The sequence below is a fragment of the Artemia franciscana genome, chromosome 8 (genome assembly GCF_032884065.1).
Source record: "Artemia franciscana chromosome 8, ASM3288406v1, whole genome shotgun sequence".
Taxonomy (NCBI): Eukaryota; Metazoa; Arthropoda; class Branchiopoda; order Anostraca; family Artemiidae; genus Artemia; species Artemia franciscana.
The window spans coordinates 7,160,316-7,182,259 of NC_088870.1; the positions used below are offsets into that span (position 1 = coordinate 7,160,316).

The 21,944-nt window shown below is 36.1% G+C and overlaps 1 protein-coding gene across 6 annotated transcripts in view; it reads left to right on the top strand.

Moving 5' to 3' along the window:
• The window catches only part of LOC136029916 (protein hu-li tai shao-like), a 133,330-nt gene extending 116,815 nt beyond the window's left edge, over positions 1–16,515 (top strand). For 5 of the 6 annotated variants that reach the window (XM_065708436.1, XM_065708439.1, XM_065708438.1 and 2 more), the window contains 2 exons: positions 3,903–4,024; positions 11,930–16,515. In XM_065708436.1, coding sequence (XP_065564508.1) covers positions 3,903–4,024; position 11,930 — 123 coding nt within the window. In that variant the 3' untranslated portion in view covers positions 11,931–16,515. The remainder of the gene's footprint in view (positions 1–3,902; positions 4,025–11,929) is intronic. The other variant, XM_065708441.1, reaches the window with a different exon arrangement.
• Positions 16,516–21,944: the final 5,429 nt, after the last annotated feature.

Consider the following 21,944-nt stretch of genomic DNA (forward strand, 5'->3'; position numbering starts at 1 on the left):
TGTAGGTCTATTAAAGGTAAATTTTTTGAACATGTTCACGCTTTCTAAAATTTGTTTACTTCGACGAGAAATAATAAAAAAGGACTAGCAACTTTATACGTACCTATGAGTCACTATTTTTCCAAAAATGTAGTGTAAATGTACTACCCATGGCAACCCTATAGATTACTTATTTTACAACTACGACCTCCAGGGGCGGTTTAGGGGGGTAGGAGCAGTGGGGGCACTTGTCCGGGCGCAGAAATTTCAAATAAATAATCTCACGGTTATAATCATTTCGTAACTTTCGAAATTTTCCTTTTGTTAGAAAAAGTAGAGGGTGCAGTTAGGAGCAATTATAAGCAAATTGAATCCGAATTTTTCCCCCCATACCTTCATCGCCATTCCTTGAAGTAAAAGTGAACAGGCCGAATTTGATTAGTTTTAATGTTATTATAATTTATTGTGCAATGCGGAGATGAGGGGGTCTTCGCAAACGTAAGAGTTGTCTATCACATATTATTAGCGATTGTAGTGTCAATGGCCAACAATGATCAGTCGTTAAATCAATATTAACGTACCTCAGATCGACTATAGGCTAGGCTTGACAAAATGATTTAGCATTAGTGAGCATAGAACGCGAAGAATTAGAAGCAATCAATTGGGACTTAATTAATAATTTTATTAATTATTAATTATTATTAAACAATTAATAATTTGTTATAGACTAAAGAAAGAAAAATCAGATTTAAATAAACAGAAATTTTTGTTAATATTATTTTAATTTGGCCTTGAAATATTTTGGAAGCCGGAGGGGGGGGGGGGTAATCAAGATCTTATTCAGGGCGCAAAAGAGACCAGAACTGCCATTGACAACCTTGTTACATCTTTAAGTCTCTTTAGGCCGGTACATTGGCCAACACTCCTCCTGTTTCGAAAAAGAAAAAACGGTTTCATGATTTGTTACATCGATGTGTGAATTTTAGTATAGTCTTTTCGTTTTTACAATTAGATTCAAGTAATTTTGAATAACTATTCATACGTTTTATTATTCACAAGTTTAATTTTATGTGTTTCATACGATACACATGTTGTTAAATGCTGTTTATAAATCAATAAGTTCTTAATGGGGCAAGGACTTATTAAAATTAAAACCAAGGTAACGGAATTCCCTCACAAGGGACGCATCGTTACCATGCTAATTATGTAGAACTTAAGAGGTAAGGTTGTGTTTTTTTTTTTTTTTTTTTTTTTTTTTTTTTTTTTTTTTTTTTTTTCAAACTAGCAACCGGTACCTTCAAGCTAGTACCGGCTATAATTGACTCCAATGTCTTTTTTACCCCCCCCCCCCGGATTTTGAGTTAAGACAATAATGTAGACAATAGAGTAATAGAAGAACGCCAATTTTACGCAGTATTTTAGAAAATTTGCTGTCTTGTGGCATAGTTTTTTGTTTGTTTTTTGCTAAAATAGGCGTAGCGAATCTAAGCGAAAAAGTATAGTTTTAGCAGCGAATTTTAGAATTTTCTATTGCGAAGCAACAGGGGTGCAATTTGGTATGGGGGGGGGGGGGGGGGGGGGGTTAGCTGCCCCCCAGCTGAAATTTAGCATCTTCAAAAGTCTTGTTAAAACTAAGACCGACCTACGTAATTCAAGCATCCACAAAAACAGATTAATTTTCTTTACTTTACTGTTGCCTTTGTAGTACTATATGACTCACTTTTCATTTTTCACTGTCGTTTTCGCTTGAATTGGGAAAATTGACTCCAACTTTGCCTCCTCCCTCCCAGGATTTAGACGAAATTATGGCACTGTGAAGCAGTTGAACGTTTGAAAGAGGGCGGAAAATAGTCAGCTAGGTTCAAAAACTAGGGTCAAAATTAACGTGTTTTTTAGCAAACGATTGTAAAAATATTTATTTTGACAATCCTGCAAAAGTTGTCTCATTAATATCTAGTCAAGACGAACAAGTTAAAACCAGAGGTTTTCTTTTTCAGGGAATGTAGGCTATATGAATTAGTATATATGAATTATACTATGAATAAATAATACATTTTTGTATTAGTAAAAAACATATAAGTTTTAAACTTTTAGATTTTAAAATATTCACATGAAGATTATCATTTTATTCGGGAAAGGAAACGATATCAAGGAAAAAGGCCCTTTTTATTGGTAATTGGAATGATTTTGGAAACTGCAATTGTCAAAGGGTTGCTCTGTTATTCCAGGCACACCCTTTAGCATGAACTCCGCATTTCTATAAGTCTGAAACTGTAAAAGTGATAACAAGATCTATAAATCTATCAAGAAAAAAGCATAAAAACAGGAGCTAAGAGCTCATATGGGACTTGTGACGAGATCGGAAGAGCCAAGAGTTCGTATGGCAGGAGCTCTAGCAAAATTCTAAGAATCAATATATTGATTTAAAAGGAAAATCAGAGGCTTAATGCCGGACGGGATTTAAAATGAGAGCTCTGAAACACGAGGTCCTTCTAAACATCAAATTCATTAAGATCCGATGACCCACTCGTAAGTTAGAAATACCTCATTTTTTTTCTAATTTTTCCTCTCCCTTCAGCCCCCAGACGGCCGAATCGGGGAGAACGATTTTATCATGTCATTTTGTGCAGATCCCTGACACACCAACCAATTTTCATCGTCTTAGCACGTCCAGAAGCACCGAACTCGCCAAGGCACTGGACTCCCCCCTTCTAACTCCCCCAAAGAGATCGGATCCAGTCTGGTTACGTCAATCACGTATCTTTGACATTTGCTTATTCTACCCACCAAGTTTCATCCTGTTCTCTCCACTCGAAGCGTTTTCCAAGATTTCCGGTTTCTCGCTTGAACTCCCCCAATGTCATCAGATCTAGTCGGGATTTAAAATAAGAGCTCTGAGACACGAGTTCCTTCTAAATATTAAATTTGATTAAGATCCGATCTTCTGTTCGTAAGTTATAAATACCACATTTTTTCTAATTTTTTCCGAATTGAATTTCCCCCACTCTCCCCCCTCCCAGGTGGTCGGATCGGGGAAACAACTATTTCCAATTTAATCTGGTCTGGTCCCTACAGAATTCGCGATCGCTATATGTCACTTGGTAAATACCAAGGGCCATAAAAAACTGTTTTTGGCATGGGCTTGCAAATCCTACGTGAAATAGAAAACTACGCGTGAGAAATAGGGACACGGGGATCGTATTTAACCTTGGGCCAAAAATTGTTCTGACCAAAAAGAAAAAGATGGGTGTGTAATTTTTGCCCATGAATCTGGATAGTGTCTGCTTCATTTAAGGAGGCCCTAGACGGTCAATCATTTTGATTAGCTTCCGTCAATCGACTGACTCAAACCGTCCATCAACAATTAAAAACAGTGTGTTACATTAGTTTCTGTCGAGATTGAAGGGTTTATTGAGGGGTCGATTTAAGGTTGACTGAAGCACATTACAATCTATTGACTGAAACTTGACCGTCTAGGGCCTCCTTCACATCTCACACTGTGAAGGTAAAATCTAATTTGTTTTAGCTGAATGCATAAGAAATTCATGATATATAACGAGCAACTGAGACAAATAAATGTTTGTTTTTCTAAATTCTCACCCCCCCCCCCCAAAAAAAAAGAAAGAAAGAAAAGTTAAAATCACCAGAAACGTGTGAAAAATCCAAGGTGTCCAAAATATATGTACTTCAACACTTTTCAGGCTATGTTTATTTTAATAAAAACTTCAGATTTGAAAAGTATATTGAATATATAGATGTCAATACTGTTCAAAAATTGAATTGATGAAAAGAATGTGGTCAATATTTTCCTGCAACGACAGAATTTGAATGAAATGCCTAATTTTCATTAGATAAGGAAATACTAGTAGATTTGATAACTTAAAGTTTTGTATTTAAGGTTTATAGATAATTCTCTTTTTCAGAATTCAGCAGGTCATGATATTTCTGAAGGTTCACCTGTAGTTGGAAAGAAGAAGAAGAAAAGTGGATTGTCCTTTTTGAAGATGAAGTCGAACAAAAAGAAGGAAGCTGCTGTTGCGCAGTAGTAAGCATTTTTATATAATCTTTTCTTGCCATTCAAAAATCTGAAAATGCAGCATTGGTCTCTCTCCAAAGCCACAAATTGTGAAAATAGCCCATATAATACTGAGACTTTATGGCTATTTTGTACTATAAGGTTTGCGTAAACATTGTTGAGACTGGCAAAACTGTATATTTTTATCGTTTTGACTTTATTAAAAAGTAAAATTGATAATTACCTTAGACCCTTAGATCCTCTTGTGCCTCCAGGGGCGCCTAGGGCTTCTACAACCAGCCACCAGTCATCCCTCATGTGTGCCGCAGCAAGAACATCTTTCCACGTCGGTTGAAGGGAAGCATTTATATTTCGCAGGTCTGTCTGATATGTGCGCATGAGTGTATTGCGCGGCCTGCCTCTTCTTCTTTTTACTTCGGGTCGTCTCTGGAACGTCACTTTTGGGATCTGGAATTCATTCATACGAAGTACATGCCCCAGATATTTCCACCGACGTATCCTAATGACATCTGTCACTGTGGGTTGTCCGGTCATCCGTCTCACCTTCTCATTAGATATTTTTTTATGACCAATGGATGTTTAATACATACATTCTCGAAAGCTCGAATTCGCCTTTCTTGTGTGTTGTTCAGGTCCCAGGTTTCAGAAGCATATAGCAGGACGGGGATGATGTTGCTATTGAATAGACGAAGTTTGAGTCGGAGGGAGAAAATCTGCGACCTTCATACCAATTTCAGTCTACTGAGTGTACTGGAGGTCTACCCGGTGCGGCGTGATATATCTTTTTCAGTAGAACCCGTATTTATCACTGTCCTCCCAAGGTATTTGGAGGTATCGTATCCTTGGGAGGTATCCCAAGGTATTGAGCAGGAGGAACGTCCTGCTCAATGTGCTGGTTATCGCATCTCAGGTGTTAAGACGAATCTGCTACTGACCTACTTTTTGTTTTATCAGCGTTGGTACTGAGTCCCTTAAGTCTCATGATAATTAACCACATTTAATAACCGTGTTAAAATAAATGAACTCTGTATAGGACCTATGATCTATTAAAGAAAAGGAAAAAAAAAGTTTTAACTGAAAGTAAGGAGGAACACCAAAACTTTAAACGAACAGAAATTGTTTTGTGTATAAGAGAGATTGTCCGTTCCTTAACCCTCACCCTTTACGCTAAAGTCTTAAAATTCTTTAAAAATACTTACTCATGCAAGTTCGACCATCGTTGTGTTTGATCAGTTTTTGTGAAAGAATCGTGACAAAATTCAAGCTTTAACGTAAAGAGCGAGGGTTAAGGTAGGGACAGCTCTCCTATTATATGGAATAATTTCTCTTCGTTGTAAGTTCTATTGTTGATCCTTACTTTTAGTTGAAAAATTGTATTCAATGTTTGATCGTGTTTTATGTCATGCCAGGAAATCCACTTCCCCCTGCCCTTCTCCATGTAAAACCCCCATGGGAACTCCCCCCACACCCGCAGAAAATTCCCGTCCAAAAAAATTCTGTGTATTTCCCAATTACAAAAACTATACTTGACCAGTAGACAAATTGCGAAACTTACAGCCCTTTCCCAGACTATTGGGGTCATGTCATCCACAAAGGCATAGTTATTGGACCTTTCAACTATACTGAATCAAACGGCTATTTCAAAATTTTGATTGGATGTTCTTGGGGAAAAAAGGGGCGTGGGGGCTTTTTGCCCTCCAATCTTTTCGATTACTTCAAAAAGGCACTGAAAATTTTGTTTTCCGCTCTAATGAGCCCCTCTCCGAGTCTTCTAGGACCATTGGTTCGATGCGACCACCCCTAAAAAAACTGAATCAAACACGCATCTGTAATCTCTCTTCGAGTAAAAAGAAAATCACATTTGTAGGTAGGAACTTGAAATCTCTGCAATAGGACTCATAAACATGTGTGACTTACCAAACTAATAGTTCACCTATTATACAGCTAATTTATCGGTCTCAGATGACGATATGGAAAAGAATTATAAAGAACAGGTTGAAAAAAATTTTGACAAGGAGATCACCTGCTGATTTTATTGTTTCCCTCTGTTATTAAGTGTAGTGTTAAGCGGCTAAAGTGGAAAGTTTCTTGCGGGATAGATAAGGATAGCACTATGCATTTGAAGAATGGAGGAACCCAGCTTAGATACCATCTTGCTCTTTTAACGAGCTATATATATATATATATATATATATATATATATATATATATATATATATATATATATATATATATATATATATATATATATATATATATATATATATATATATATATATATATATATATAAGTTGTATGTTTGTTTGTTTGTAAGCATATGACGTCATTATAAGTATATAAGGCTTTGTATATGACGTCATTATAAGTATATAAGGGGGCGATTCAAAGCGAAATTTTAGTATAAATCCTACAATGGCAGAAGAAACAGCCGAGGAAGCTGCTCAACAACTTAATTCAAAGAGAAATTTTAGTATAAATCCCACAATGGCAGAAGAAACAGCCGAGGAAGCGGCTCAAAGAGTTGATGCCAAAAGGCCTGCGGCTTAAAGAGAAAGTAAGAAAAGAAAGCGTGCCGAGGAATCACAAGAACAACGTGAAAACAGGCTCGCGGCTCAAAGAGATAATACTAAAAGAAAGCGTGCCGAGGAATCACAAGAACAATGTGAAAACAGGCTTGCGTCTCAAAGAGAAATTACCAACAAAAAACATGTGCCGAGGAATCACAAGAACAACGTGAAAACAGACTCGCGGGTCAAAGAGATAATACTAAAAGAAAGCGTGCCGAGGAATCACTAGAACAACGTGAAAACAGGCTTGAGGATCAAAGAGAAATCATGAAAAAAATCATGCCGAGGAATCACAAGAACAACGTGAAAACAGCCTTGCGGTTCAAAGAGATAATGCCAAAAGAAAGCGTGCCGAGGAATCACAAGAGCAACGTCAAAATTATCGCCTGGCATTCAGGTACAGCCCAGTCGATGATTATAGCTTGAGTAGATGTGTTCAAATCGGGACTATGTCTAAAATTTATCCCTATTGCAAGGCCTTGAAATTTAATGGTGAAAAAATGGGAATGTGTTGCGCCTCAGGAAAAGTTAAACTTCCTCAACTGGCTGCACCACCAGAGCCATTGAAGACTATGACGTTACAGACCGGGACACCGGGACACAAGGAATATAAATGACGACCGGGACGCTCAAAGAGAAATTACAGACCAGGACACAAATGACGACCGGGACAGAGGGAATATAAATGACGACCGGGAAACAGAGACACAACTACAACGGGGATATATATATATATATATATATATATATATATATATATATATATATATATATATATATATATATATATATATATATATATATATATATATATTCCTTGTGTCCCCGTCGTCATTTATATATCCCCCCTGTGCCCCCCCGACGTCCCCGTTGTAGTTGTGTCCCTGTTTCCCGGGATACCGGGACACATAATGACGTCATATGCAAAGCCTTATATACTTATAGTGACGTCATATGGAAACCCTCTTTGCACAAAAAAAAACATACAAAAAAAACGAACATGCATACAACTTATTTATATATATATAGATTTGAATATATGCTTTTCTATAATCTGCCTGTTTGTTTTTTCCCTTTATTCATCCTCTAACACTTCTAGAAACTACTATTACTACTGTCAACTCCCTGCAACACTAAGCTGCCTCAGGCTATTACAGCTGTGCACGCTCCTCCTTCATACCAGTCTATTCAAAGTTTCCCTTTTTACCCCCTCTCAAGAACTTCAGTTTCCCTCAATTTTTTTCTTACGACCTCTTCTCACTCCATTCGGGGACGACCCTACATGGATGACAGAAAAGGACAATCACTGTCAATCTGCCATTCATTGGCAATTTTTCTGGAAAACATCTAACAAATCCTCCTCCGCCTTCCGAAGCGCCCATGTTTCAGAACCGAACTTGATCACTATCATCAATGTATTTTTCAACATTCTAATCTTGGTTCGTAGAATTTTTTTCTATTCTTTCAAACTTCTTTCAGCTGTACAAAAGCACCCTGGACCATGGTTATTCTACTTTTATCTTCTCTACGATATCCACTATATTTGCTATGAATAGTATCGATCACTTCTTCACTTTCACTTATTCCCAGTCTAAGCGAATTAGTCTTCTTAGCATTAATTTTCAAGCCTACTCTTGCGCCCTGAAGTAAAACATCTAAATAAATAAATCATTCATTTTGTAACATTTTCAACAAGGACATTCAAATAATCTATTTAAAATGGATATAGGAGAGTTTTTCCTTCGCGTATGAATCCATGTTCTCCCATAGCCTTTGCCGAGTTACGACCAAGTCAATCAAAATGATCAATGTAAACGGAGATAGAAGAAAAGCCCACTTAACTCTTAGCTTTGTACGAAACCAGCTACTAACTTCATTTGCTACCTTAACTATAAACTTTAATCTATGAAACCTTTAGCCGTCTTGGCTAAGTGGCTGGCGCGCTGGTTTTAGAATTCTTTGTCCATGGGGCACAGGTTCAATCCCAGGAGTGGCCCGTTGTTTGGTTCGGGACGGGGGTCAGTGGCGTTACTGTTTGCTCAGCTTGAGTCCACCCAGCTCTAAATGGGACCTGGACAAATCTGGGAAAGGTGAGCAGAAAGAGTTTGCGAAAGCACAGGATGGTTGGCCCCCAACCCCCCATTGCACTTCCTGGCTGAAGGGCCACGAAACGGAGATCAGCTCCGCCGGGTTTGGACCTTAAGGGTCTAGTGCCGTCTTACTTAATACTTACTTACTTACCAACCTTAACCACAGCAATATTGTTCTCATAAATACATAACACTAAATACTTTAATGTATTTATCTAGCATGCCATAAAAGGATAGGACCTTCGCTAAAGCTCTTTTGTCGGCTTAATCAAATTCTAGCTCATAATCAATAAAACTGAAGACTAAAGGGTTCTGATGATTTGGACACTTCTCAATTTTTAATCTAAGAGTAAAAATCTTCAAGATGTATTTCATAGGCAATTTTTCAAACAATAGAATATAGACTTACACAGAGCCGTTCTTAGGGTTGGTGGTGCCCGGGGAAAAATTAATTACAGTGCCCCTCTCCTGACTCAAATATAAGCAAAAAAGCCAAATCAAAGTGAAAAATCTAAGCAAAATGGGAAATCCCCAGCCGTGACCCCCCCCCCCCTGCTGTGGCTCCTGCGGAAGCTGACCCCCTCCCCCCGAAACTGTTGTGGACTTATGCTCTTTAGAGTTGGAAACATTAAAAAGGTTTAAATATAATATACTAGCTGTTGGGGTGGCGCTTCGCGCCACCCCAACACCTAGTTGGTGGGGTGCTTCGCGCCCCCCCCCAAGCCCCCCCGCGCGCGTAAGTCCCTGTGTCCCGGTCGTCATTTATATTCCCTGTATCCCGGTCGTGATTTGTGTCCGGGTGTCCCAGTCTGTAATTTCTCTTTGAGGTTCCCGGTCGTCATTTATATTCCCTGTGTCCCGGTCGTCATTTATGTCCCGGTGTCCCGGTATGTAATTTCATCAGTTGACAAACATGACGTCAGTCGACAAACAACTTCATGACGAATACAGCTCAATCCTTATAATGACGTCAGTCGACAAACATGACGTCAATCGACACACAAACATGACGTCACTCGACACACACATAGACAACTTATTTTTATATATATACTAGCTGTTGGGGTGGCGCGAAGCGCCACCCCAACACCTAGTTGGTGGGGGCGCTTCGCGCCCCCCAAGCCCCCCCGCGCGCGTAAGTCGTTACGCGCCATAATAGTTACGCGCCATTGTAGTTGTGTCCCTATGTCCCACCTGTGAATATAGATATATATATATATATATATATATATATATATATATATATATATATATATATATATATGGTTTTAACTACGTAAAACTTGCGAATATACAACATTCTTTGCTGTCCCATTGTCTTTGCATATAAATAGATTGTCAGGTTTACCGACTCTTGAACATGCAACATATAATGGTCCATGGGAAAACAATCTGTATTCAGATCTATACCTCATGATTCTAATGATTGCCCTTGAGCTTTGTTGATGGTGATTGCTAATCGACCATTCCCTGTCCCGGTGTCCCGGTCGTCATTTATATCCCCCTGTTTCCCCCGGTGTCCCCGTATTAGTTGTGTCCCTGTGTCCCGGTCGTCATTTATATTCCCTGTGTCCCGGTCGTCATTTGTATCCCGGTGTCCCGGTCTGTATATACATTCGTTTTTTAGTTTTGTTTTTCTCCTTTATTTTTTTCCTTTTTTTTTCTTTTTTAGTTTATTTAGATTTTTAGATTTTTTAGTTTTTTTATTAATTTTTAGTTTTTTTTTCTTTTTAGTTTTTTTGTAGTTTTTACCTTCTTTTTAGTTTTGTTAGTTTTTTTTTACTTATGTCCTGGTCGTCATTTATACTCCCTGTGTCCCGGTGCTTTGTTGATTGCTAATCGAACATTCCTTTTGTCCTGGTCGCTTTCTCTTTGAGTGTCGTCATTTATTTTTTTCTTTTTTAGTTCTTTTAGTTTTTACCTTTTTTAGTTTTTTTTAGTTTTTTAGATGAAAATTTTTTTTAGTTTTTTCCTTTTTTCTTTTTAGTTTTTTATTGGTTTTTACCTTTATTGTAGCTTATTTTTCAGTTTTTTCCTTTTTTTTAGTTTTTTTTATTTTTTATTTTTTTAGTTTTTTACCTTTTTTTAGTTTTTTTAGTTTTTTAGCTTTTTTACTTTTTTATTAGTTTTTAGTTTTTTTGTAGTTTTTGCCTTTTTTTAGTTTTTTCAGTTTTTTTTTTAGTTTTTTATTGGTTTTTACCTTTATTTTAGCTTATTTTTCAGTTTTTTCCTTTTTTTTAGTTTTTTTTTAGTTTTTAGTTTTTTTAGTTTTTTACCTTTTTGTTTTTTTAGTTTTTTTAGTTTTTTAGCTTTTTTATTTTTTTATTAGTTTTTAGTTTTTTTTGTAGTTTTTGCCTCTTTTTAGTTTTTTTAGTTTTTAGCTTTTTTCTTTATACTCCCTGTGTCCCGGTGCTTTGTTGATTGCTAATCGAACATTCCTTTTGTCCTGGTCGCTTTCTCTTTGAGTGTCGTCATTTATTTTTTTTCTTTTTTAGTTCTTTTAGTTTTTACCTTTTTTAGTTTTTTTTAGTTTTTTAGGTGAAATTTTTTTTTAGTTTTTTCCTTTTTTTCTTTTTAGTTTTTTATTGGTTTTTACCTTTATTTTAGCTTATTTTTCAGTTTTTTCCTTTTTTTTAGTTTTTTTTTATTTTTTATTTTTTTTTAGTTTTTTACCTTTTTTTTAGTTTTTTTAGTTTTTTTAGTTTTTTAATTTTTTTACTTTTTTTATTAGTTTTTAGTTTTTTTTTGTAGTTTTTGCCTTTTTTTAGTTTTTTCAGTTTTTTTTTAGTTTTTTTTTGGTTTTTACCTTTATTTTAGCTTATTTTTCAGTTTTTTCCTTTTTTTAGTTTTTTTTTTAGTTTTTAGTTTTTTTAATTTTTTACCTTTTTTTAGTTTTTTTAGTTTTTTTAGTTTTTTAGCTTTTTTATTTTTTTTATTAGTTTTTAGTTTTTTTGTAGTTTTTGCCTTTTTTTAGTTTTTTTAGTTTTTTAGCTTTTTTATTAGTTTTTAGTTTTTTTTGTAGTTTTTGCCTTTTTTTTAGTTTTTTCAGTTTTGACGTCACCTGATCCAGTTTTTTCAGGTGACGTCACCTGATCCACAGATCCACACACAGACAACTTATTTATATATATATAGATAGATATGGGCCATTTGGACAAACTTTGTGTGTATCTCCCTCCCCCTCTTCCTTCCATATGTCTGTGTAGAAGTGTCCAATATTAATATATTTTCATTTACTTCTTGATTTTTTTTTCAGGAACGTGAACAAGAAGATGGAATTTGTGTTTTCTATCAAACAAAGTATGTTTTGTGATTTTTATTGACGTCATGAATGAGTTAGCACGGAATTGAGTTTCAGCACTGCCGTGTTTGTAATTTAAAATTTTTGAGACATAGCATTGATTCTTGGCAGCTTAGGAGAAGCAAAAATGAGCTCGATTGCTTAAAAACCAAAATGCAGCAGACTTTGATAATTATCTTTCCTTTTTGAGTATTGCAAGGCTATAATGTGTTTTTAACTTGAAATTTGGTGTTTTTTTCTGTGACTACTTTGTTTATAGTTACTTAGATTCTGTATGTGAGAAATCAGGACGCCCTTCCTATTTTTAATATTATTTTAAATTTTACGGAAGTAGTAGACGTCAATATCGTCAAATAAATTTGCATTTTAAAATTTTGACAATATTATTGCACAATTCGTAGAAATAGCAGGAAATTCTGGAAGTATTGTTTAAGCTTATTGACGAAAACTAATTAAGAAGAGAAATTGTCCCCCTCCAAAGTTTATATACTGACCCTTTCCCCTTTCATACAAGATAATTGTGCGAAGGTTTTTACCTCCCCTCTTATTCAGAAAATACTTTGATTATAAAAGGAGATGCTACAGTTATGTCCTTACTGCAAAGTGATGGGGGCATTCCTTAAGAAATAAAAGATTCCTTAAGAATATCCCCAAAAACTAGAAAGTTACGACCTGTAACCTATCCTTTAGGCATTTTCAAACCAACCATAGTTCAATGGAACAATTGTAAAAGCCTAACTAATACTACTAATTCTAACAACTCACCGCAGCACCAAGCCGCGTTGGGCCAACACAGCTGCGCACGCTCCTTCTCCATCTCAATCCATTCAAAGTCTCCCTCTTTACACGCTACCAGGAAGCTCCCATTTCCTTTAACACTTTCTTTATGACATGCTCCCAGCGTAGACGAGGACGACCTGCTTTCCGTTTAGCCCTAGACCATTGGCCAAAAAGGACAATCTTCGGCAAAGTTCTTTTAAAGCCTATATAGCACCTGGAGAAATTTGGGGGAAAACTCGGGAAACGTCTGATGATTTGCTCCCAACCATGCATTGCACTCCCGGCCGAAGGCAGAAAATAAGGAGATCGGTGCCTATGTTACACAAACCGTTAGTCAGTACAAGATTTGTTTTTTATTTTTTCATAATAAATCTTGGGCTCACTAAATAAATTTAATTAAAAGAATGTAATAGCTTGAGAATTTTACGTGCTATTTTTTGGTTCAATGATCTTGATTTTTTTTTGTATCCTTCTTCTCCTACCCTTTTTTCCTCTGCTTTTCCCTCCCCTTTCCTTGTGTGCTTATCGGCTGAAACCATCAAGGCTCTTAGTATTGTTTTGTGTATTTTGTTGTTATTATTTACCGGAAATGTTTCCAGTTACGGGAAGTTAAATTGGATTTGACGAAGTTTTCTTTTATTATTTATTTATGATTTTGAGAAGAATTGGAAATAGAATAAAATTGTTTCCTGATTTCTTGCAACCCTTTCTTTTGTTTACTGGGAGATAAATTTAAGCCTATTCTGATTAGATATTTGAAAAATATTGTAGGCTATGTTTTCCCGTGTCGACTTCCTTAGCACAAAATTTCATTGTGGAATAAATGAAGTTTGTTTCTGTTCTCCTTTTTATCTGTTGATACGGATTAGAACTTTTATTTTAGTTTATATGTTCACATATCTAGGACTGCAAAGACTTGGTTTAATCAAATTACATACAAATCTTTGCACGGAGTAAAAATGTTTCCTGATTCCTTTCCCCCTTTCCTGTTCTTTCCCGGGGGTTACTTTAAACCCACACTACGTGTAGAAATATGGAAAATGTTGCAGGCTACTTTTTCTTTTATCTATGTAATTAGCACAAAAATCAACAGCAAAGAAAACAGAATGGGGCGTTTCTCACCCCCTCTCTTTAGGTCTGGATAAGAACTCCCTATCTTAGTTTTATATGCTCTCGTACTTAGAACACCGAAAATTTTTATTTTAGCTATCACAATACAGATGTGTGTTTGGAGTAGAAATGGCTTGTACCTTTTACTTTTGTTGCTGGGAGATAAATTCAACCCTATACTAACTATAGGCTTATGGAAAATATTGTAGGCCACGTTTTCCTTTATCTATTGGCACAAAAAAAGTGTATGAAATAAAAGAATCGGATTTGTTTTATCGTTTCTTCTCGTTTGACGCCAAGCCTCCTATTTTAGCCCCCTATTTTCTTCTTCTTGTTTGAATTGTTTAAGAGACGCTTTCAGCTATTCTTATAATCAGCATCAAATTCTAAGCCCTGTGGCGAGCTGCTGCAGCAGAGATCGAGCTCCGGCTCCCATGTCATCAAGCATAGGTCAATCGTACTGCTTCGCCACTGGGCTCAAATGTTCTTCTGCGTAGTCTATATAGCTTTTAGTCTATATGGTTCCGATCGCTTCATTCTAATAAATCCCAACTCCAAATCTTTGCCATAAGTTTTTTGGTCAATATTGTTGCTCTAAATACGACCAAGATCAATATAAGCTAATGTTGGTTCAATTCTTTTTTAATCCTATTGCTATGGCATTTCAATTTCTTATGAATGTGGTAAATAAAGGACAATTTACAATTTAGTCTAATTAGCCAATTAACCAATTAGCTTAATCAAAAGAATAATTGTATGGATTTTAAATATTAGACAGTCGATGGTAATTTTTTTTTAATTGGCTGCTTAATTAAATAGAAAGTTGTTAGCAATCACCGATTGCATGCAGTGGCAAAGCCAGAGTTTAAGTTTTTCGTAAGGGAGGGGGGTGGTCTAGCTTACTGGAAGGCGAAGGTGCAAACATGAAAATCTTCTCAATAAGTAGTTTAGGCAATGTTGTTTTTCAAATCTATAATATTTAATGAATTGTATGATGTGTAGAGTATCTTTTCTATTCCTAATAAATGTGGTCAACGTCAGCTAAGGTTAATATGTGTAAGAGCGTGCTTCATTTAACTTTTATATTTGGCAAACTGTAGGCTACTGCTCGTAAACGAAGAGAGATTGGGAATCCGGTGCTCACAGCCCAGCAAAAGTAGAATATGTTGTGGTTTTATTTCTTTTTTTTGTATTAACTTAATTTTTTATCAAGTTTTTTATCTGCTGTTTATTTCCAACAAGAACAAGTTTCGGCTTTATCTTTTGTTTAAAATAGTTTTTTTGGAAAACTTACCCTTCAAGGCACGTTTAAGGTTAAAAGGGTTGTAAATAGAAATCGTCAAGTAATACTAAAATGAGCCCTTTAAGTAAGAAGGGTAAATTTTTCATTGATAAAAACGAAGTCCGTGATGGGAAGTAAGCCTAATCCTCCTTCCCTCTTCAATCTGCATTATGCTAAAAATTAGGATACTAAAGTAAATTTTCCTTCTAACTTAAAATTTTTAACTTAAGCTCAAATTCTTTCTAAATAAAATGCTTGCCCTTGTTTTGTTTTTGGGGAGTTTGCTCTCGCTTTAGTTCTTCAGTGATAGAAGTGGAAAAGGAAGTAAGCCCCTTTTCCCGCCTCTCTTAAATTCTAAATTAATCTAAACATTGAAAATCAAAATTAAATTTTCCTTCCCCTTCAATTTTTGAAATAAAGCAAAAAAAACTTTATCTTATTCTTTTTTTTTTTATAAGTTTACTCATCAACGTAACGTATATAAAGAAAGGGTTTCAAATGCATGTCGTCAGGTAATCCTAAAATGCGATTTTCTAGAAAGAAAATTTTTCAGGGATGAGAGTGGATAAGGAAGCAAACGTTCCTCTTAAACCCAAATTTGAGTTAAAAATTAAATATTTCAGATTAAGTTTTCCTTCCTCGTTAAATTTTAAAAAACAAATTTGAGGGTTTTCTAGGTAAAGCCTGCCCTAGTTTTTTGGAACTTTGCTTTGATTTTTAATTCTCATAAACAAGTGTGTAATTTACCAATATGAAAACAGGGTATGTCATCCAGGTACCCACCGCAAGAAGTGGGGGGCTTTGGGACTACCCCTCACCTGAAAGAAATTTTTTCGTAACTGCCTCTTATGATCCCTGTCTCTTCACGCAACAGTAAGTGACACTTATATTTTTTAAAAATTGCTCATTCCTAGCATAAACTCGGGAGGAAACATGGAGGGGGAAGGGGGTACAGATTGCCAATAGAAAACGTTTGTGTCACTGTACTGTATAGATTATAAGATTTCTTCTTTTTTCTGTGAAGTTTAAAACATGTCTGTTCTAAATTTGAGGTATTTTCTTATTACTTGACGTTTTTTATAATATGTAAATTGATAATAGTATGATGTAAAATAAAATGGGCTTTAGTGTCTCCTGTAGACAAAAATGCAGCTTCATGTTCTTTTTCGATTTAGTTGGAAAGTTGTGCATTTGGTGCTTTCCTTTCTTTTGGTTACAGACTAGATATGTATGTTGTTTTTGTTTCAAAAAAATTTTCTATTGTTCGACAAAGAAATATTTTTGCTTTTATTGGAAAATTCTGTTATTCTTGTATCATTTTGTTGAAATTTGCTTCAATTAGTGTGCGACAATAAATTTCTTTTGTTTATGGTTTTGTGTACATTGTCTAGGTGGAGGAGTATGTACAATATATGTATAACTTAATGCAATATTAACTCAAAGAATTGAAGTAAAAAAAGAAGAGAGGAAGTGAAAAATTATAATAAAACAAAACAGAAGAAGCTTAACTTACTCGGTCACAGACCCTCAAACTACGTGAAATCTCCATGCAAAAGCACTGCCAGCAAAAAAAAAAATCAATTTTAATAATTTCTGAAATTCTGGTAAAACGTTACACGATTCTAATTCGATCGGCAATTTTTCCGAAGTTAGGGGCAGGCGTTCGATTTGTAAAATGTTGACGTATCGACTTTTTGTCGCCTCTGGACGGAAGAAACAAAAAGTTTGTTTTCCTTGTCAATGTAGAAAAAAACTCGAGATGAAATTGATGTTTTAAAAAGAACGTTTTTTTTGTTCAAGAACGGCGAGGAGTATTATAATCGATCCGCAAATCAAATAAAAGGTGACAATTGGTTAATTCCGTATTGAATAACATCGAAGTAGTAAATTTGAAAGTAATAACAAAAGTGTTCGATAGACCATGTCAGCATGATGTCGACTTTCTAATGCTAACGGAAACGTGGGTATATATTTTTAAGGGGGTCACGTTGTTTTATAGGAATTTTATGAATATCCCATTCTACTTATTAAAAAAAGGATTACATTTCATAGATTTCAACTCTACTCGTAATTTTCCGCTTAACCAGTTTCAAAAATTATATTTAATTTTAGTGCCCTTGGTTCGTCAAGTCTTCTTCGAATTAATCAGTTTCGTTGCTAAAATAAATAAATCTCAAAACAGAAAAAGTTTGAGAAATGAAAAGAATTAAAAACAAGATTCTTTTAACTTGTAGACGACGAAATAATTGTGTTTACGCTTTTATGGGTACCGAACCTTCCCCAAAACAAAAAGATCATTTTATTTGGTACACAGAATTTTAAGAAAGATTTCTTGAAACTTGAACAGAAATAAGTTTTCAATTAAATATTATTTTGTTTCCAAAAACATGCCTGAGAATCACATCCACACTGGCGGGTGAATAACATAATAACAGCCAGTAGACGCACAAAGTGTGTTTATATTGTGTTCGGCATCCCTCTTAACATTTCCTTAAAGTATAATCTTAATATCCTAAGCCTTTTTAGAAACACAGGATAAAACATGCCCTCTTTCCAATAAAAATCCTTATATGTTAGTGGTTCTAGGCGTTTACCTCCCCGCAGGAAATACCCCCGGCGTTTCCCCCCTCCCCACGGAAATTACCCCGCCGTAGAAAATACTCCCTGGTTTTTTATTGTTTTAAAAAGTAGCGTTGAGAGAAAGAGTCAAACTTTAGCGTAAAAAGCGAGGCGTTGAGGAGGAAACAGCCCCTTTCATATTCGGAGTAATTTCTGTTCGTTTTAAATTTTAATATCGCTCCTTACTTTCATTTAAAAGAGCCTGTTTTATTTATTTAATTTTTCAAAAAACATCAGAAATTAAATTATAAAAAAAATTCTTCAACTGAAAGTAAGGAGCAACATCAGAACTTAAAACTAACAAATATTATTGAGTATATGAAAGGTGTTTCCCATTCCACAAGACCTTGCTCTTTACGCTAAAGTTTTGAATTCTTGTCATTTTGAATATTACAAAACGTGGGGCAAAGCGTTTCTTTACATGCGATCAGGTCTTTTCTTTTTTTTACCTCATAGCACAACTGACTTGTAAACTAATAGATAATACTGTATGATAAAGACATCCTACACTGAATGCAAAACTGTAAGCAGGCCGTGGAGGGGCTCATTGTCGAAAGCCTCAGAACAGGTGATTAAACCTTCAGTTGCGTATGTTTTATGCTTGTATAAACAATGAGAGGGGAAAATTCTTCCCCTATAAATAAAAACTTTATTCTTATGCAGATAAAACCTAGAAATAATTTATATTTATGCAAGCTTCTCCACTTTTGTTCTAAATGTGTCAAGTAACAGTTGTGTTGTACAATCCAAGTAACAACTGCAAATTAAGTAATAGTTTAAGTTTACAGTCAAAGGAGACTCATAATTTGCTCGTTTCCCGTTATGTTGTATGCCAAAGCACGGTTTCAAACACGTTTAACGATCTGTAACCTATCATTTAGCATTTTCAAACCCACTGTATTCCAATGGAATAATTGTAAAAGCCTAACTACTACTAACAACTCACCGCAGCACCAAGCCACCTGATGCCAACACAGCTACACACGCTACTACAAAAACATAACGGGAAACTTTCAGTAACAGAACTTTTTTGTTTATCAGCCTACCATACCTTATTATTGATGCTTGCTTTTAGAAAAAATATATTGGAGTCTTTTTTCACCACCGAGTTGAGTTTAATTTTTTTGCTTTTAATTAATATACGTATTTCCAGCTTTACCAACCCCGAAAGTCAGACCAATATGCAGCTGTGCTAATATTTTAATCACCCCATATAATTTTCAAACACCGTCTAACCGTTGCTTCCTTGATTGGGCTTGATTATCAACATCATCTTCCTTGAGACTAAGGTGGATATACCCACAAGGAATTGCGCCCACAGGGTACTTCAACCGTGAAATTGCACCCCTGGAGAGTTGCTAGGATTGGTAATCTGTGCATTTTGACAGCCCCAATGCCGGTTTATCCTGATAATTCTCTATTTAGACATTATTTTACAGGTCAATGCTATTCAGGGAATAATCCTGTAATCACTGTCAAGCTCATACCTAGTTAGATAATCCAAGATCGATCTTAAACTTACATTCACTTTTATGTGTAAACAAATATTGGAACTCGATGTTTCAGTACACCTAAACAGGCCCTCCCTCTCAAACCCATATTTACTGTCACTGGCACTCACGCTCACGCTTCAATGCATTCTACATAGGCCTAATTAACACATTTAGTAGAAAACTGGACAAGCTACCTCTTATTTTTTGGGCATAAGAGTGAATATGAGGAAATATAAGTGTTTTTATGGCACTTGGTATTAACCAAGTGACATATAGCGATCGCAAATTCTGTCGGTCCCGGTTTTGCTACTTTAGGCACTTTCAGGTAAGCTAGGACGATGAAATTTGGCAGGCGTATCAGGGACCAGACCAGATTAAATTAGAAATAGTCGTTTCCCGATTTGACCATCTGGGGGGGGGCGTTAAGTCGGAAAAAATATAGAAAAATTGAAGTATTTTTAACTTACGAACGGTTGATCAGATCTTAATGAAATTTGATGTTTGGAAGGATATCGTGTCTTAGAGCTGTTATTTTAAATCTCGACCGGATCTGGTGATATTGGGGGGAGTTGAGAGGGGGAACCTAAAATCTTGGAAAACACTTAGAGTGGAGGGATCGGGATGAAACTTGGCGGGAAAAATAAGCACAAGTCCTAGATACATGATTGACATAACCGGAACGGATCCGCTCTCTTTGGAGTAGTTGGGGGGGGGGGGTATTTCTGAAAAATTAAAAAAAATGAGGCATTTTTAACTTACGAACGGGTGATCGGATCTCAATTAAATTTGATATTTAGAAGGATATCATGTCTCAGAGCTCTTATTTTAAATCCCGACCAGATCTGGTGACATTGGGGTGGGGGGGGTTGGGAGGGGGAACCTAAAACTTGGAAAACACTTAGAGTGGAGGGATCGGGATGAAACTTGGTTGGAAAATAAGCGCAAGTCCTAGATACATGATTGACATAACCAGAACGGACCCGCTCTCTTTGGGGTAGTTGGGGGTTAATTCTAAAAATTAGAAAAAATGAGGTATTTTTAACTCACGAACGGGTGATCGGATCTTAATGAAATTTGATATTTAGAGGGATATCGTGTCTCAGAGCTCTAATTTTAAATCCCGACCGGATCTGGTGACATAGGGGGGGGGGAGTTTGGGGTGGGGGAACCTAAAATGATCGAAAACGCTTAGATTGGAGGGATCAGGATGAAACTTGGTGGGAAAAATAAGCAGAAGTCTTAGATACGTGATTTACATAAATGGAACAGATCTGCTCTATTGGGGGGGGGGGGTTAATTCTGAAAAATTAGAAAAAATGACGTATTTTTTACTTACGAAGGAGTGATCGGATCATCATGAAACTTCATATTTAGAAGGATCTCGTAACTCAGATCTCTTATTTTAAATCTCAACCAGATCCAGCGTAATTGGGGGGGGGGGGGGAAATTTCAGAAAATACTTAAAGCGGTGAGATTTGTATGAAACTGGATTGCAAGAATAAAAACCTGTCTAAGATACGTGACTGACATAACCGGACCGGATCTGCTCTCTTTGGTGGATTTGGGGGGGGGGGGTAATTTTGAAAATTGAGGTATTTGTAACTTACGAAAGGGTGACCAGATCTTAATGAAATTTGATATTTAGAAGGATCTTGTGCTTTAAAGCTGTAATTTTAAATTCCGACCAGATCCTGTGACATTGGGGGGATTGGAGGGGGAAACCGAAGTTCTTGGAAAACGTGAAAATTGGGGTATTTTTTTCTTACGAATAGGTGATCGGATCTTAATGAAATTTGATATTTAGAAGGAATTCATGACTCAGAGCTCTTATTTCAAATCCCGACCAGATCTTTTGACATTGGGGGGAGTTGGAGGGGGAAATCTTGGAAAACACTTTGAGTGGAGGAATCGGGATGAAGCTTGGTGGATAGAATAAGCAAATGTCCTTGATACGTGATTGACGGAACCGTACTGGATTCGCTCTCTTTGGAGGAGTTGGGGGGGGGTTCAGTGATTTGGCGAGTTCGGTGCTTCTGGACGTGTTAGGACGATGAAAATTTGTAGGCTTGTCAGGTAGCTGCACGAATTGACTTGATAAAATCGTTTTCCCAGTTTTGACCATCTGGGGGGGCTAAAGGGAGAGGAAAAATTAGGTATTTATAACATACGTGTGGGTGATCGGATCTTAATGAATTTTGATAATTAGGAGGACATCGTGACTCGGAGCTCTTATTTTAAATCGTGACCGGCATTAAGCCTCTTATTTTCCTTTTAACTCAATCTATTGATTCATTGAATTTTGTTTGAGCTCATACCATATGATCTCTTGGCTCTTAGCTCTTCGTGCCTCTTCACAAGTGCCATATGAGCTCTCAGCTCTTGTTCGAACACAGAGATCGTATCCAAGGTGATGCTGATTCAAAAATACATAATTCGAATTATATTGGTAGGAGGAGGTAAAGACTCGAAATGCGCTTGGGACCCCTCAGGGTGTATTGATAACTATCGGCCATCCTTCCCCAGATATGTTGGTGAGTTACACAATTAAACGAATAGTTCAAAGTAGATTTATAAGAGTAAAAAGACCCCTTGTATTTCTTCTCGTTCCAAGTTTTAATATTGCACTTTTATTTTCGCTGAAAAAATTGGCTTGTGGAGAACTTTGGTTGTTCAAAATATCAGAAAG